Source organism: Diospyros lotus, chromosome 13, assembly GCF_014633365.1.
Source record: "Diospyros lotus cultivar Yz01 chromosome 13, ASM1463336v1, whole genome shotgun sequence".
Taxonomy (NCBI): domain Eukaryota; kingdom Viridiplantae; phylum Streptophyta; class Magnoliopsida; order Ericales; family Ebenaceae; genus Diospyros; species Diospyros lotus.
In genome coordinates this window covers 6,339,566-6,356,407 of record NC_068350.1, presented here as the reverse complement: position 1 = coordinate 6,356,407, position 16,842 = coordinate 6,339,566, and the positions used below count along the sequence as shown (strand labels likewise).

General features: G+C 35.5%; 1 protein-coding gene across 2 annotated transcripts; it reads right to left on the bottom strand.

Moving 5' to 3' along the window:
* Positions 1 to 1,727: 1,727 nt before the first annotated feature.
* On the bottom strand, positions 1,728 to 15,858 carry LOC127789076 (putative white-brown complex homolog protein 30). 2 transcript variants are annotated; one of them, XM_052317840.1, is made up of 14 exons: positions 15,314 to 15,858; positions 15,167 to 15,243; positions 14,587 to 14,862; positions 12,907 to 12,970; positions 12,639 to 12,785; positions 12,396 to 12,430; positions 9,034 to 9,107; positions 7,127 to 8,031; positions 6,137 to 6,433; positions 4,554 to 5,006; positions 3,983 to 4,131; positions 3,413 to 3,702; positions 3,190 to 3,323; positions 1,728 to 2,076 (listed from the first exon to the last, which is right to left on the bottom strand). In XM_052317840.1, exons 1-14 carry the CDS (start codon positions 15,529 to 15,531, stop codon positions 1,920 to 1,922), a joined length of 3,276 nt encoding a protein of 1,091 aa, XP_052173800.1. In that variant the 5' UTR covers positions 15,532 to 15,858; the 3' UTR covers positions 1,728 to 1,919. The 2 variants fall into 2 exon arrangements, with proteins under 2 accessions (XP_052173800.1, XP_052173801.1); XM_052317841.1 differs by having other exon boundaries at positions 12,907 to 12,958.
* Positions 15,859 to 16,842: the final 984 nt, after the last annotated feature.

The window sequence follows — 16,842 nt, the reverse complement described above, 5'->3', positions numbered from 1 at the left end:
AAGATAAAGAAAGGAAAAAAAAAAAACAGAGTGAAATTGAGATTTTAGAGTCATTAAATAACTAGTTCAACAAATTGGAAGGTCGGAAAAAAATAAAGAAATAATGATGTAAAACTATTTTCGACAACAAAGTGAGAATTTGTGATTGAAAACGTCTTAGGAAGGTTTTATGGCATAAAAAGAAGTCATCCGAGGTAGCCAAAGGTTAGTCAAAGTATGGACAATGGCAATAAGCTTAATGGAGAAGAAAGGGAAAGGAAGTGCAATTTCTCAAAAGTTTTTAAATTTATAAGTTTACACTTCTACCCACAAATTTTTGAGCTATTATACATGAACTCAATAGGCATATGACCTTTACTTTCTTTCAAATTGCACCTTACACTTTACATTTTATTATGCATAAGATTATTTAATTAGCATAAATTGCACCACATCCTTGAATTCATGCATGAATAAATTTTACTATTATTGCATTGAAACTCATTTTTTTGGCATGCATACATATATGATTATATTATTATTCATTTAACTTGGTAAATAAGCAAAAGAATGCAATATTATTAAAGGGTGATTGGCATTTCACCCCAAACTAAACGAATTAGCTCTACTTGATAAACAATAAATAATAATTATTATTTTATTTGTCATAACTAAATGTAGTGACTTATGCATAATAAGTATTTTATCATATGCATGAAAACTATTTTTGAGACTTATCACTTAATTTAGTATATTCAAACATGTCAATAAGTGAACTGAGCACGTCAAAAAGAAAGAATAAAATGGTCGAATAAAAGATTATTTTTTAATATTAAACTTATGTACCTTTTTTTTTCTTATAATTATTGCAATCAACTAAACCCAACTTGAACATGTAATAATTTAATTTTAACTTTTAAATTTTAGTTATAACATGTCAATTAAGTTTGATCTAAATCGTGCTTTATACATAAATCTGATTAGTTATTTGAGATTATCGTTCTTACGTGATCTCCCATCGTTCATGTCCTCAATTTCGACAGAAAAAGTAAATCACAAGCGAAAACTTTGCCTCACTACGTAGGATAAGGAATCGAACCCATAATATATTGATGTGAATCCCAACTTATCTTGCACCAACCACTTGACCTATGCCCTATGGGCTAAATTGATTAGTTACTTTAATTATAATTAAGTAACTAAAAAAGAAATTTATAGAATAATATGGGTGTAAATATAAATTTTCAAAAGAATAACGTGCGCCTAGAAGACCGAGGTGTTATTAGCGCTTCCCTGATTCGATTATACAACACTTAACCTGAACCAAATCTCCCCGATATCATCCTCATTTATAATTAATCCCTTAAGACTCTGTCTCTCTCTCTACCTTCGTAGTGGTCTCCAACACTCGAGTTCCTGACCCTGACTTGCATAGCAAGCTAGGCTGACTTACCTGTCACCGAAAGGTGTTTTGTGCTAAGTCACAGCATAGTTGGCTTGTAACGTTCAAGGCCGTGACAGTAGGGGGAGAGAGAGAGACACAATTCCAAGAACTTAAAGTGCAATTCTATCTGTATGCTTGTATTTATTCTTCGGCCGGCCAAAACTAATTAACTTTGCAACTTAGCCATCCAGGGTCAAACAAGTATTAAGAAATGGATGAATACCCAAAACAAGTTTTCAAATTCTCTTTTTCTCCTCAAAGATCAGAAAGAACGATCAAGTTTATAGAAACATTTGTAGACCCATTTTCACCTGAAAATTTTGCATCGCACCTCTACAATCACTATTTTGCTACAAATAAATTTTGTATTGTCACTCCGAATACTTGGAATAATACAACTGAATGCTATGTATGGTACAAGGATGTGAAAACTATACTTCTACATTTTTTTACAAAAAACAAAAACAAAAAATGGTGGGAATATGAAGAGTAGCACTCACTTCTTCTGGAAGGTCAGGACACAGACGTAAGCTACCAAACGACATAGTATACCAGTGAATATGAGGCAAAGTAAACAGCTATTCCAGTTACCAATGTCGTAGCCACTTTGCATCAATGAACCACAGCGAGTTATCAGCCATACGCCAGAGTACCTGAAGGATTAGGCGAGCAAGAAATATTGCAGAAATTTAGACTTAGTAAGACAGTTGATAGCACAATGCTGTCTGCTATGACTTGGATCAGTCAGATGTTATAGAAATTGATATACAACATCTTGGATGCAAAAAAAATAGTCTGCTCTTATTAGCTAATTGAACTTAATATTTTCATGCCCTGGAAATACAATTTCACAAGCAAGCTAACAATTTTAGCATAACCATGCTACTGTTATAACACTGCTATTTATAAAATTCCTTAATATATCAAGAACTAAGGCTACTTTGACTTTAAACACTCTCTTGTTACCGCTATATGTTGCCTCAATCCTTAACTAATACACTGGCAGATGCTGAGACAAAATTGTTGCATCACATAACTTTTTGTGTTAACAGCGGCCATCTTAATCAGATTAATATATAAATGCGTATCTTTGTTTTAGTCGGAACCAAATCTATTCTGAAGAATCAAGAATGGTCAGATAACTTTCGGTCAAGGAAAATGGTGTCCTATTTGTATTCTAATTACTTTGCAAATTGACTTATTCTTTCAGTTCATCTAATGGGATCAAGGAACGTAATAAACAAGTTTGGTGTATATGGTCAAGAATGTCTCAGCTTCTCTTTTATTTGACTACCTATTATCAAAGTACATGCTAAAAATATGGCAGGTAAGGTGTATTGCTTGCCAAATCAACTCTCACCTGAGAGAGAGAGAGAGAGAGAGAGAGAGAGTACACCAAGTTGATACAAATGCTGCAGGAATTATCCAGAAATTTGAGTCTTTCATCGTTTGACAAATAACAGGCATGCAAAACATTGTATATCCGAGCAGTATAAGCTCCTTTTACTGATGCAACTTTGGAGAAATACAAATAGGACCAAGATGTATCGACTAAATTAACCTATTTCCAGAAAGAAATTCTCAAATTGGTGATTCTTCTCCGTGGTACATAATCCCAAATTGTGCAAAATCGTTTGAAGAGTTTGGAAAAATCTCAGGGTATATTGTTTAACAAGAGCAAGTATATGCAAAGAAAGAGCAACACTAGCTTATTCTGGCAACTGCATCACCATAAATCACTACAAAAGAAAGAATAACCATGTTACCTTCCAGCATTTGCAATTACAAAAGCTTCTAAAGCCCACTTCGGATAGCAAAAATTCCCTAGAAGTTTTGCAATTTCAGAATCTTTATCCTGGTTTGCAATGAGTGTCAGAACAACTGGAAGAAGAACACACCACTGCATAGGGGTGAAGTGGCTTATCAGCATAAGGAACACAGAATATGATAATATTAATATAGACTGGCCGTAAATGACCTGAAACATACCAGTTGAGCTGGACCAGGTTCGAACAAGATGGCAAATACATATGCCATGCCAGTTACACAGTACACAAGGCAAAGCAAAACAAGATAATTATCCGTGAAAGTTGACCTCGGGTTGCTTAAGAAATAGAACATGGAAAGATACACCAAAGGCTTGACAAGTGTATTGAAGTGGTCTATTGTATCCTTGGAGAGAAAATAAGCTAGAGTACTCATGCCAGACGCACTCTCCCTCCAATAGTGTATTTTATCAAGTGAAAATGATCTCAAAGCTGCTATCTTGCAAAGCAGTGCTGCAACTCAGTAAGTAAAAGAAAATTATTTAATTAAAGATAAGGAGCAATAGAAAATCAACAAAAATAAAGTTTATAGCATATTCGTAGCTGCCATAAAGTGACAGTGTACCTTGTATGGTAAATGATGGTATTGGTATCCAGAAAACATTTGAAAGAGTGAAAAAATTACTATTTTTAATCTCATTATCCATGAGATCAAAAGCAAATCCAATTTAATAAGACATGATAAATAAAGAGTAAAATGATAAAGCTGCCAAATTTGTTTTTTCTCACTTACAAATAGCAATAACAGTGTATGTATAACCAAGAGCCCCGAATGTCTCATCGTTCACTTTGGCAAGGGTTCCTAATGCTGCTCCAGCAAGTAGCAGAATAAGATAATCCGCTGCTTGCATTCTAGCCTCTCTCAATCTCTGCTTGGTTACCCTGAAAAAGAGTCACCCTTTTCTCACTAATCAAGTAACATTTCATGAAAGATAACCAAATGGATTGTCATAAGGATTAACCATACTTGAAGTCCACTGCTATGAGTAGGCATCAAGTTCACTCTTCATATGGATTAAGTACATCATTGAAACAAACAATTGAACAAGGAAGCTTTCTATATAGCTGATTCTACGGTAATAACTAGCAGGAAACAAAATTTACCATTAGATAGCTGTATCTCTGTTGGAAGGAAAAAAATGCATATAAAACCTCAAGATTATTTAATTCTCATTGATTTCTCAAGCACAGTTTTCTGGAGACTCTAGCACATCAACAATTTGCAGATAATATGACACTAAGGGGAAAAGAGGTAGCAGGAGAAGTTACATTTGACATTAAATAAAAGAAACAGATGCTTATACCTTCCAATGAAGTATCTGAACTGCCGGAGGACACCAGGAGTAACTCGATTAGATAGATCATGAGATTTTAAGAAATTGAGCTCTAAATGATCTCGATGAATATCAACATTGAACTTCACATCCTGCCATTGCTCAGTAGCCCCCTCAGTACTTAAAGTTTTACCTGATGAGGACTGTGCAATTTCATCACAATAATGCATCATATCTGGGGGCACTGGGTAACTATTATGAAGCATCCACCTGACAGGAAGCTGTTCAATGGTCACATTTGAGCCAGTTTTAACCAAACCCTCCAAAATGTCAATGAAGTGATCTGGAGGATTAACACGATCTGGTACATGGATTCCAAGGCCACCAAAGTATTGTTCAACATTCTTTACAGATCCATGGTAAACCGTAAGACCACCTTTTGCGAGAAGGATTAAGTCATCAAACATCTTGAACAACGCATAGCTGAACAGAAAAAGAAAATCAACTACAATAAACAACTGAGTAAAATGTAAAGGTTAAAAAAATCCATGCCACTGCTAGTATGGGCTAGTCGAGAATTGAATGTTTTCCTTGCGGTTCAGGTTATTAAATAGCTAGTCAAATAAATATAAATATTAATATGAGCCAAGGACTGCACTTTGAGCCAAGAGATAACTGATGGTCCACTTTTCTTCTCACTGTTCAATCTCACCTGGACCTGGGTAACTTATATAACTGATATTAAATATACTATTTGGTCTTAAACATTGAAAATTTTACTTTAATTTATATTTTTGACAACATCTTGATGTTGCAGGTAATATTGGACCTGTCCCAGAAATAAATTACAGGTAAAATCCCCATTACCCAAAAATTCTAATCATACACATTTTGCAATGTAAAGTCTAATTATATTTATTTACCATTATTTATTTCTATTTATTTTCCTTTTCATCTTACCTACGATCATAAAATAGAAACTTACAAATTGAAAATAAAGAATTAACAGATGGGGTTGTAAGTTTGGTGTCTTTTTTGTTTCTTCTATTTGACTATAAAGTTATCTCGACTGGGATACTCCCAACCAAATCTATGCAGGATTACACCAGTTCTAATTCTCAAGTACTAGAAAGGTCTAAAAAGTTTCTTAATTTCTGTGATCAATTGATTTACTTTCCAACAAAATTCCTCTTCAATGGCAGTTTCAAATCTTCTTCCCAGCAGCAGATAAAAATATGAAAAATCACAAATCATTTTGATATTGGCCTTGGGAATTACAAAATTACCAACAGGAGATGAACAGCAATAGCATATCTTATTGTATTTGCAGATTCAGCAGATAGTATCAAATTTAAAAAGACCAGCAGGCATGAGTGAGTTATCTTTCCAAAGAGTACTTTTGACTCTGCTGGTGTCAATTCATGGTGAGATCTGGTCTCAAGGATTCAGATATCTCCATAACAATATATATGGATAATCTGGTAACCTTTGCTTGTTATGTAGCCAATGAAGAATTAAAAGGCACAAGAAGCTGGTTTTAGTAGCTCAAGCTTCAGACTATCTGGTTTCAGCTGAAAAACATTGCATCACAATATTACATACATAGAACATACCTTGGTTGGTGAACGACCATGCAGATGTTTACCCCTTCAAGAGCTTCACGCCGAAGTGCTCTGAGAAGTAAATTAGAAGAAGAACTATCCAAACCAGATGTGGGCTCATCCAATATCAAAAGTGAAGGTTCCATGACCATTTCCAGGCCAACATTTACACGCTTCCTCTGGCCACCAGAGATTCCTCGCTGCTCTACTGTCCCAACCAGGGAATCCCTCACACCCTGTAGCCCCAATGACTCAATAACTCTTTCAACAACCAGAACTTTATCGGCTTTTGGCAGGTCAGCAGCCAGTCTCCATTATTTAGGAACCCAAAAACAAATACGATAAACATTAGTACAAACAAATGAAAACAAGCCCAGAAGTTAATCTAGGCAAAACAGGGACCAACTGTGGACAGTTCCAGAGCAGGATTGCACTTTGTCAAAACATCAGGTAAAGAACATTAAATAACAGAATCTAACTGGATAAAACAGGAATTATAACCTATCAAGGAGTAGGAAAAGTGGTCAAAGCATGCAAAGAGTAAACCAAGTGAAATACATCTAAGAACAACACAATGAAGACCCGCAGTCAAAGGCCTTCAAAATATACCGTGTAAAGATAAATGTTAGGATTACCAAAAACACGTGGATAATATTTGGTTAGAAAATGATCATAAAAAGTTTATTTTTTGTTAGCATTTATCTCTTGGAAACCTATATATACTCTTATAATACGAAGATTTCCCTTTTTATGTTCTAGTCAAATTTTGCTTTACAGATAAGAGTAGAGGCAAAGGAACAATGAAAGAAAAGCATAGATATAATATTACCAACACAATGGAGAACCAAGTTCTCAGGACATAAAATTAAACAGTTGTTCATATAACTGGCTAATGGTGCTTGTAGAAATAAATAGACATATTGGCCTGTGATGAATTTCAAAACAACTGCAATAACCATTGGACACAAGCATTAATCAAGCAGTAAGTTGCAATTGGCATACCTGCACCGAGCACTAAATCTGAGATTCTCCTCCACTGTCAAGTTTCCATGCACAACATCATCTTGTGGGACAAAACCAATAATTTTTTTGTACGAGTGAATGGATTCAGATTTTCCATTTATAAGAATTAAACCTGACATAGAGCATCCCGTAACCTTTCCAGCCAAAGCAGAAAGAAATGTTGTTTTTCCAGCCCCCGATGGACCCATGACAGCAGAAATTCGACCAGGCATAATTTTCCCACTAACACACCTCAGAAGATGTTTTTTCTTCCGTCTCAGAGTAAGGGTTAGATCCTTGAATGCAACCTCAATTGGAGGCCTGGTCCTGATATCATCATCAGTTGCCATGGATATTATTCCCGAGAAGGTCAAGTTCTTATTCTTCTCCTCCATGGCTTTCTCCTTCTCAAGTTGACCGTACGCATACTTGAATATTTGACTTTTGGTATGCAACTGTTTTGCCTTTGGCATTTGCTTTTTGATATGTTTGTCTCCAATCTCCAGATTAAAGCCCTGATTACTATCTGGGTTGTCCTCAAGAGAGTTCAGCATTTTTGTGAGGTTACTTGGTTCGTTACTCTTTGCTTTTGGAGCTGCAGATGGTTTCATAGGCACATGTGGTAATGGAGAATTGTCAGTTCCAGGCTTAAAGCTGCTTGGAAATTTCAATTGTTCTGATCGTTTATTAGTTGTCTTCCTTGAAAATGTGCGTGATAACTGTTGCAAGCTGAAAGCACCTTTCTTGGCCCCATCTTTAGCAGACTTCCACCTTTCTCTTGCTTGTGCAGTTTCTCGAGCACTTCTTGCTGCTGCTTCCCTGGACTTAGCCAGTCTTTTATATCGAGTACTGATGACTTGGTCTGAGAAATTATAGATAACTAGGAGCATGATACTAAGCACACCCTACATGGACAAGTGAAGAACATTAGATTCTATTGGAAGCAGTTTCAAGAACAAGATATTTACGACCTGGATTAAACCTCTCTAATTTTTGCATCTTTTATGCAGCAAAAAACCAGATAGTGAGTGAGCCAAAAAACAAAAAGCAAAATATATATATATATGATACAAAAGCAGACTGAAGACTTGGGTGCTTCCAATGTCTAAAAAGTTTAGTTACTCAGCAGAGAACATATAAAATCATCTACAATATCATCTCAAACGATGATTGATTGCTAAGCCACATACAACCATCCCCTGCGATTAGATAATTCTAAAAAAGACCTTTAGGCAGTAGTAATTACAAGAGTAGAAACTGTGTGTGTATGCACACATGCACATTGACTTCATACTTCATGTGAAATTTGGAACATTTATCATTTCGGTCAAAAGAGCGTGACATTTGATAGCAATGGTAAGGACACTCCTTTGTGAAGGGAAAGTCACAAGTTTAAGTTTAGGCTACATGCAAACATGACCCTCCCCCTGAACCCATAAAGCAGGGAGCCCTGAGCCACCAGGGGAACCCCTTCTTATTATTTTGGTCAAAAGGAGGAGCTTTACTTACAATAAACATGTTATAATATATCATTCTTTTGGTGCAAAACGTGTCATGCTTGAAAATGGGTATGTCTTATATTTGTACTAAGAATATATACTTTTGGCAGCTTTTTTCATTCATGAAAATCAAAGATATAGATGATGGATTTACAAACTTATGATTTCTAGATTCAGATTAGTATTAATATCAAAATTTATGAATTCTAGTGGAATGACTGTGTGCATATTGTTGAATATATCTTCCAGAGAATAGACAAAAGCCAGGCTCCAATAGAAACTTCTTTATTTGAGGAAGGAAACAGCTAGAAGCTGAAATGCAAGGTGTAGAATCATCTCTCTTGTCCAGATCCAAAACCCAGATCAATTATCAACATTTTGAACTTTTACTATAAGCAATAAACTTACAATAAACATGAGCCCATAAGCATGCATATTTTGAGTCGCTGTTTTTGGGTTGCAGGTACTCAACTGGAAACATACTGCAAAATGATCAGACAAAAGTTAAATGCTAATGCAAACAACTGTTTATGTTAGCATGCAACTATAAAGTTGCTCATCTCTTAAGTAGGCCACAGTGAGTATATAAATAAAGGATAAGAAGAGCGATTGGCATACCAAAACATATTACAAGCAAACACTTACTGGAAAAGAGAGGGGGGACACCATAAGAAACTACTGCACAGCATTTCTAAGAAGTATGCCATAATGAAAATTGGACTTATTAATATGCTAACAATCTAGGGACAGCAAAATAAATCAATCTAGCACTGCAATCTGTCAAAACTGTTTATTGGGCATTCAATGTCCTTCCTAGACTCAGCAGCATGCCCCTTTCTGACCCTTTGATTATGATGGTGCGCTTATTGCACATTCTGTAACCCATATCTCATATATCTTCCATCAGCCCTCACCCCTCCAGAACAGGGAAGGAATTGTTCCATTATGGGCTCTAAGCATAAGTAACACCAACAATCTACCTTCCTTTGTGTCTCACTAACCAGTGACCAAAACCTAAAATGGCATTACAATTCATTCAATTTTTTTGGTGGTAATCCTGATACAGAGATCAATTATTTTGACAGACAAGAACTCGGACACGATGACTGGGAGAAAGAACACAAGAGCAGCATTTTAAAAAATAGTCAATAGTTCATTCACATGTATCTAAAGTCATCAAATAAATATGAATAAAAATGATATGCATATTCAGATAATAATCTTACGTTTGATAGTTGATAACTTCTACACAAAAAGGCTGTTGGTACACCTAAACTTTTTCAAAAAGCAGCTGAGAGAAAGGCAGATATAAAAAAGTAAATAAATAAATAAATAACATAAACAAAGGAGCATCTACCACCTGTCAAAAGAGATGAATTTTGTCAACTTTTTGTAAGCGATCACAGCTAAGTCTCCTGGCTGAGATATTTTGGAAGTTACATGGACAGCACCCAAGAAAGGCATGAGTGCCTTATCTGGTGCCCAGAAGAGTCAGTAATTGTAACTTCACTAGTTTGAATTTGCATAAATTAGCACTTTCTATTATATACCCAAATCTTTGCATATCCCATTGGAATTCAGACACCAAGCCAGTCAAGTAAGCAGCACCTTCTCAACAGGCTTTTATTTGGTGGTGACATCAAAACATTTTATAGGTACCCCAGAAAACAAGAGTTCAGTCTTTACTCTTCCTCAAATACAAAAAGCCAAGAGCTTTTTGCAACAAAATTCTCCATAGCAATGTTGTAACAATGTTATTCCATAATTGTGAACTACGTACATTTGAATGGCCATTAAATTCAGTTTCACCAAAAAAAAAATAAGGAAAAGGAAAATAAAAAGAATTGACCAAAGAGCACCACATACCAACGACATACTAATGGAGATAAAAAAAAAATTAAAAAAAATTAAATACCAATCTGAGAAATTGCCTGGACTTGTCCAATGACCACTAAATAGTTTCCAGCATCTTATGCATGTTAGTTCAAGGCATCAATATCCTGCTCTGCAATTTGTTGTTCTTGTTAGCTTAGAATGGAAACATTTCACAAATGTTTTCAAAGCATGGGCAAACCTTAAAAAGTTCCATGAACCCAATTATAGAGTTTTGGTACCAAATGTCAATAAAAACTTCACTCAATTATGTCCATTCCCCAATTACTTGGAGCCAGTTACATTGATCTTCTTTTCCACCTGCTCCATTAAGGATCATAGTTTAGTCCGTACAAACCTAAATATATATAAAGCCAATGTCAAAGGGATCCAAAAGAGGAGCAAGGTCCTTTTGGATATAAAGTTTTAGAATATCTTTATTAATTTAAGAGTAGCTTTCAACAAAGATCAACTGATCATAGAAAAGAAATAGCATTACTTTAGAGGGTTGGATTTGCACATGAGCCTGCTGCCTTGTGGGAGAAACAAGATTGAACCAAGAAAATAAATTACTTGAGGCACTTCAGCAGATGTTTTTGATTGCTAGCATAATTAGATTACTGTGAGGCCAAATGCCATACTTGACTTACTATGAAATATGACAATACCATTATTCCTAGTGGTATTTCCATTTTTTCCTGGCTTTGTTCAATTATTATAACAGACTTGATTAGGTTTTGTTAACTTACAAATATTCTCTTCTACATGTTTCTCTATTTCTCTTTGCATGGAATCAAATCCACCTAAAACCTTTTGTGACTACTCGATCCAATTCACCACATGTAGTCCAACCTAGCCAACACCTATCAAAATCCAACTTCCAGAGGCCTTGTCTAGCTACTAGGGCTAGTGGCCTAATATTACCACCATCTGGCCTTCAGAAACCTCCTCCAACCATTGGGTCCAGTTGCAACTTGCAAGCTATTGCTAGTCCAAGCCAAGGTCAACAGTCAACCGCTGCCAACCTTCAAAAACTTTGCCAACCACACAATCCAATTTGTCAGACATTCCTTGCCACTGTCCACCATCTGGCTTCAGAAACCTCCACTGACCTCTCAACTAAGCTTTCTTGCAATGACCTGGCACACTCCAAAATCGCTCACCCTTTTTCACAATTTAGTTCTTATTTCCTTTTTTTCCTTTGCTCAGTTTAATTCTTATTTCAAAAAAGGACGCTTTCTGTGGGCCACCTCTATGCTCTGGTTATGAAACTCAAAATGGTTTCTTGGCTACCTCCTTGAGTTTTGAGTTTGAGGGAATGTTAGGGTTTACCCCAACCAAAAGCCAGTTAACTCACTGCAATGACATATCACAAAATATTAATTCTTGCTCGTTTTTCAATTATTTAGGCTGATCATTGTTTAATTTCATCAACTAAAAATGTAAATCTCTCTTCTATAAATATTCTCTCTCTCTCAAAAGTAAATTTCAAACTAGTAACTATTTGGGAAGTTAGACCGGAACTTTGGATTGGAAATTAGACCAACCTACAACCACAGGTTGATTTACCTTTTTTTATACTTTAACATATAAAGACTCAAGCTTTGAGTACCTTGGTTATAGGAATGCAACCTAAGCCATCGAGGTGCCTCCTAAGGATGCTGCCACAAGTAGTTCTACAATTTGACAGTATTAGACTCTACTGATCTGATTATTATCAATGTCAAAATGCTGGTAAATAAAGCTTCAGAGGAGCTCAAATTGTATCTATTTTAAACATGTAAAAACTGAAAGAAAACTTCTCCACATGGCAGCAACTGTAATCCATCTCAGCAATGGAAAGAAATATCTAATAATATTCCATAATCTGTAAAATCAGACCATTCTAAGAAACTTACATTGTTCACCTGTAGAACCCATCTGGCAGTAATGTCTGAAAATGTACAAGAACATAAGAATTAGTAGATGCAGATGGCAAGCACCAATCAATGATATTACCAATAAACTACTGGCCATGATAGGCCAAAAATTAACTTAAATTATTCAGAAGATCCTTGCAAAAAGATGCTGCTATTTGAGTTGTAAACAAAAGCAAAACAAAACAAAACAGTTCCATGAGTTTAGGTAGACAAATTCAATACCCACTACTACAAGGAACCTCTTCGGTAGTAGTAGGACAGTATGACCCCGCTGAACAGAATATCTCGCTGCTACTTGTAACATCAGCCCAAATATCAGCTCCACCACAAGTATGATTCACTTTTCCAGGAGGCAGTTGGTAATGGTATCTGCAAATTTCCTCTACCAGTAGATTCATCAATGGCCCATAACCGATACAAATATGTCATTATGAGGAAAATATTCTGGTTGTTCAGAAAATAAAAGGTTCGAGTCAGGGTATGAACTCACGGATCACATATGCCTGTAGTTTTGTTGAGCTTTGCACGTGGGCAATAGGAACCTAATGGACAAGCTTCAATGACAAAGTAGCAGACAATAATACATCTTAGGAACAAGTTTGATAAAACAATAAACTTTAATGCAAGTTTCGGATCTTGTGGGAAAACTACAATGTTCCTACAATATACACATATGTGAAAGAACTTAGGGTATTACTGCCTAAGTTGAGGTGATTTAGAATTCATCAAATTTGAGGTTGACATTTATATTATTAACTAAGTATGACTGTCAAAATCAAGATGATTAATTTCTTGCCTTTAGAGTGATCTTTATATTACTAGCTAGCAAGCAACAGAATTCATGTATTGCAACCCTATGTTGGCATGATTGCTCTTATTTCTTATCATATGCATTAATAACAAATTGACGTATACTGAAATTTTTGTGTCACTAGTTTTAATCTATAATTCAGTGTCTTTAAGTCTTAGCTTTTATGCAAACATTAGAGGATATAAGGCATGTAAAATGACCAATCCTGGAACTCCATGGATCCTGCATTCCCAGAATGGCAACGATTTCTTACAATATGCACAAAAAACAAACTTATGCACGAATGTTAAATCTAAATGCTAACTGTTGCTAGGTTTTTGTCCAATTCTAAGCTTCCTAGACACCCTAACTTGAAAAATAGGTGCTAGCATTTAACATCATAGCATGATAAAAGTCAGAAAAATGTGTGCCCTCCAATTTGCAAAATGCAAATAAAAAATTAAAATTATACCCCAAAGAAAAATGCCCACATCTTGAAGTTCATCAAGACTGATCCCAAAATGAACGATTGGGAATAACATATGCAATTAAACATGAAGCGGATGCACTCCTTATAATGAAAAAGACGTGGCATTGGTGAAAATCATGTTACTAGCCTCCTCATATTTGCCTGGAAATATTTTGGTCTTTGTAGTTTGAGAAGTATTATAGAGAAAAGGCATGCATCATGTCATCTAATATTTTTTTATCAACAATAGGACATCACCCTTGAATTTTTTTCCCGGGTTACAAGAGATATTAGGGTGTAATGATATGGTTTCTTGCCATTCCTTCATACTTGCTGCATGTACAAGCTTGAACCGTTACTGTTATTTGAATCTATTAAATAATATTTGCCCATTTATTAACACTACTGATTGAAGTAGAGTAAGTATGTTGTTAACCATTAATGTTACTCCCCCATATTTGATGCATGTACAGCTTGAACCATTAATGCTATTTTGCTCAATGAAACAATATCTGCCCGTGTTTTCTGCTTATTAACTACTGGTTGGGTTAGAGTACTGCAATCCCAACCAACACCCCCCTCCCCCCCCCCCCCGCCCCCCCAAACCCCCCCCCCCCAAAAAAAAAAAAAAAAAACATAAAAAGAAATTAAAAACAATGGAGTGCTACGTGCTAGGTCCGACTCCTCACGGATGAATCCATTTTCAAGTTATATTTTCTTTAAGTTTCCTTTCTACATGGATCATCCACATTCAACCGACATAACTCTTAACACATTTTTTCGGTAATAACTAGTACTAGCAAGCATGGACTAGCAAGCATGGTGGTAGTAGTAGTAGCACAAAATAAAAAATATTGAGTAATCATTAGAAAATAATTGTGACGTGTTGGAGGCACTGAAAGAATACTTACGGATCATGCAAGTAATACCCTGAGGACAAAAGAAGCCCTCACAACATGGTCGACTGTCATTAGTACGTGTTGGCATGTCCTTTGAGTTTCTGAGGTCAACCTTCACATTTGGAGGAACACAACTAGACCATCCTGACTCGCATCCAGGAACCCAATGGGTCAAGTTGCAATTCCTGTTAGGCCGTAAAAAATGGGCATTTGATGACCCTCTTTCAAAGAAGCTATTGAAATAAAATTTTATTTCCGCTGCAGTGCATAGCCGCTGCATAACATCTCCTGTTTGCATGCATCAGCAACAATTAAAAACATGAATAAAGAAGGTCAGGTAAACGGAGAACTGGGATGCTCACAGGCGCCAGTGAGTGGTTAATTATGCACCAAACTTGAAATTTCTCTCTCAAAGTTCCCATTTTTTCCAATAGTTAGGTAGTTAATATGTCCTAGAAATCCCTTCTTGTAGCTTTTTCCCCGCCTCAATTCTCCAATCAAAAACTTATTTGTTTTCCATTTTTCCTACAATAACAATGTACTGGTGGTCTTGAGAATCAATTCTGAATGCCACGACATAAAATGCAAATACCTTTTATCTCCCTAACACACTTGGTCACGAAATCCAAATTATTTGAAAAGTTGAATGCTCCATTCCAATCAGCATCCCTGGAAAGAAATAACATTTTGAAGTCTAAGAACCCAAGAAACATGGAAACAAGCCACGCACATTACTTACACATCCTTTATGCAGAACCCCAAATGACGGGAGATATCTTTGTTAAACACGGACGTGAAGTTGGATATCTGATTGTAGATAAGCGACGTAACAAGCGGCGACACTGCACTCCCACTGGACCTGCCTCTGCCATCCTCATCCGCACACCAAATGTTCGGCAAAAGCCCCAAAAGAATAGCTAAAGATAATATCACATCCAGAACCCTTGCTCTTCTCATTGCAATAATATGACGGCACAAAACACTCAAAAACAGTTGGAAAATTTTTGATTTGTGCCTGCCGGACGGCGATCAACCGTAGATGGCAAGCTTCAGGCTTCCATTGGTAAAATTCAATGCAAGGTTGAATAATAATGTGGGTTCTGGGAAGGATGAAAATGAGGGAAGGAGAAAAGAGGCTGTAGAAATGAAAATGGCGGGTGATAGTTGGAGGAGTTTGGCGGTACAGAGGGAGCGAGGGAGAAAGGGCCAGGTTTGGGTCCATTAAATTCGGGTGGAAGAGACGGCGGGGAGAGATGGTTGGCGATATCCATGGAAACAGGGGGGTTCACTTTCCATCTTATATTAGTGGCGGAAAAACGTAAATATATTATATTAAAACCAAAATCTAACCCACATTCCCCAAATTTCTTTCTTTCTTTCCATGCACACACACACACGTGTATATATATTATTTTCAATTTACCTCTTATTTATTTTTTGCAATCTTTGCTATCAAATAATTTAAATATTGTTAATAAATTTTTTTATTTTTATATAATTTATTAATAATACTCTTAAGATTATCGTTATTGCATGATCTCTTGTCGTTCGTACTCTTAATTTTGGCAATGAACATAAATTGTAAGCGGGCTTTGGACTTTTATCTAAATCGAGTATCAAACTCGTGATTTATTAATACTAACTCATGTATAATTTATCTGTCACTTAATATTCTTACTAAACTTTAATAATAATGTATTTTTTTTTTGTCTCTTAAAATCAATTGATAATGTGAAGAAGCAGGCGGGAGTTGAAATGTACTTTTACAAGTGAAGAAAACGCCTCCATTAGCCAATGCAATTCCCTACAACTAAGCTACCATTCGATGTTAAAATTAAATAAATACTATAACATTGATATTATGTAGATAATATGGCGTCATTCAATTAAACTATAAGTGTGGATAATGAGCAAATCTGCCCCTAACTAACGTTGTCAAATGATACAAGTTTGGACAAACTGCATGTAATCTTGTTTTTATCTAAGCATAAAGTTCTTATGTTGACTAATGATGCAAGTATCTTTTTTTATGTTGACAAAGTTATCAAGTTTGCAACTTTATGAACAATAAATAAAATTGGTTATTATATTTTAATTTTTATAATAAATAATCTTTATGTATATATAAAAGTATGATAGTTTGAAAAAAAAAAATTGCCCCAAAATCTGCATTAATAATTTCAATTTAGTACTTATTATATTAATAATTTAAAATTTCCCCTTATTTTGAAATAATAAGTACTGATTACTGTAAGATTAATAATATTT

Coding starts and splice junctions, on each gene's coding strand:
- LOC127789076 (XM_052317840.1), bottom strand. CDS start 15,531: ATGAGAAGAGCAAGGGTTCTGGATGTGATATTATCTTTAGCTATTCTT. Junction 15,244..15,313: donor GGGTTCTGCATAAAGGATGT/GTAAGTAATGTG, acceptor ATTTCTTTCCAG/GGATGCTGATTGGAATGGAG. Junction 14,863..15,166: donor GTGTGTTAGGGAGATAAAAG/GTATTTGCATTT, acceptor GCATGCAAACAG/GAGATGTTATGCAGCGGCTA.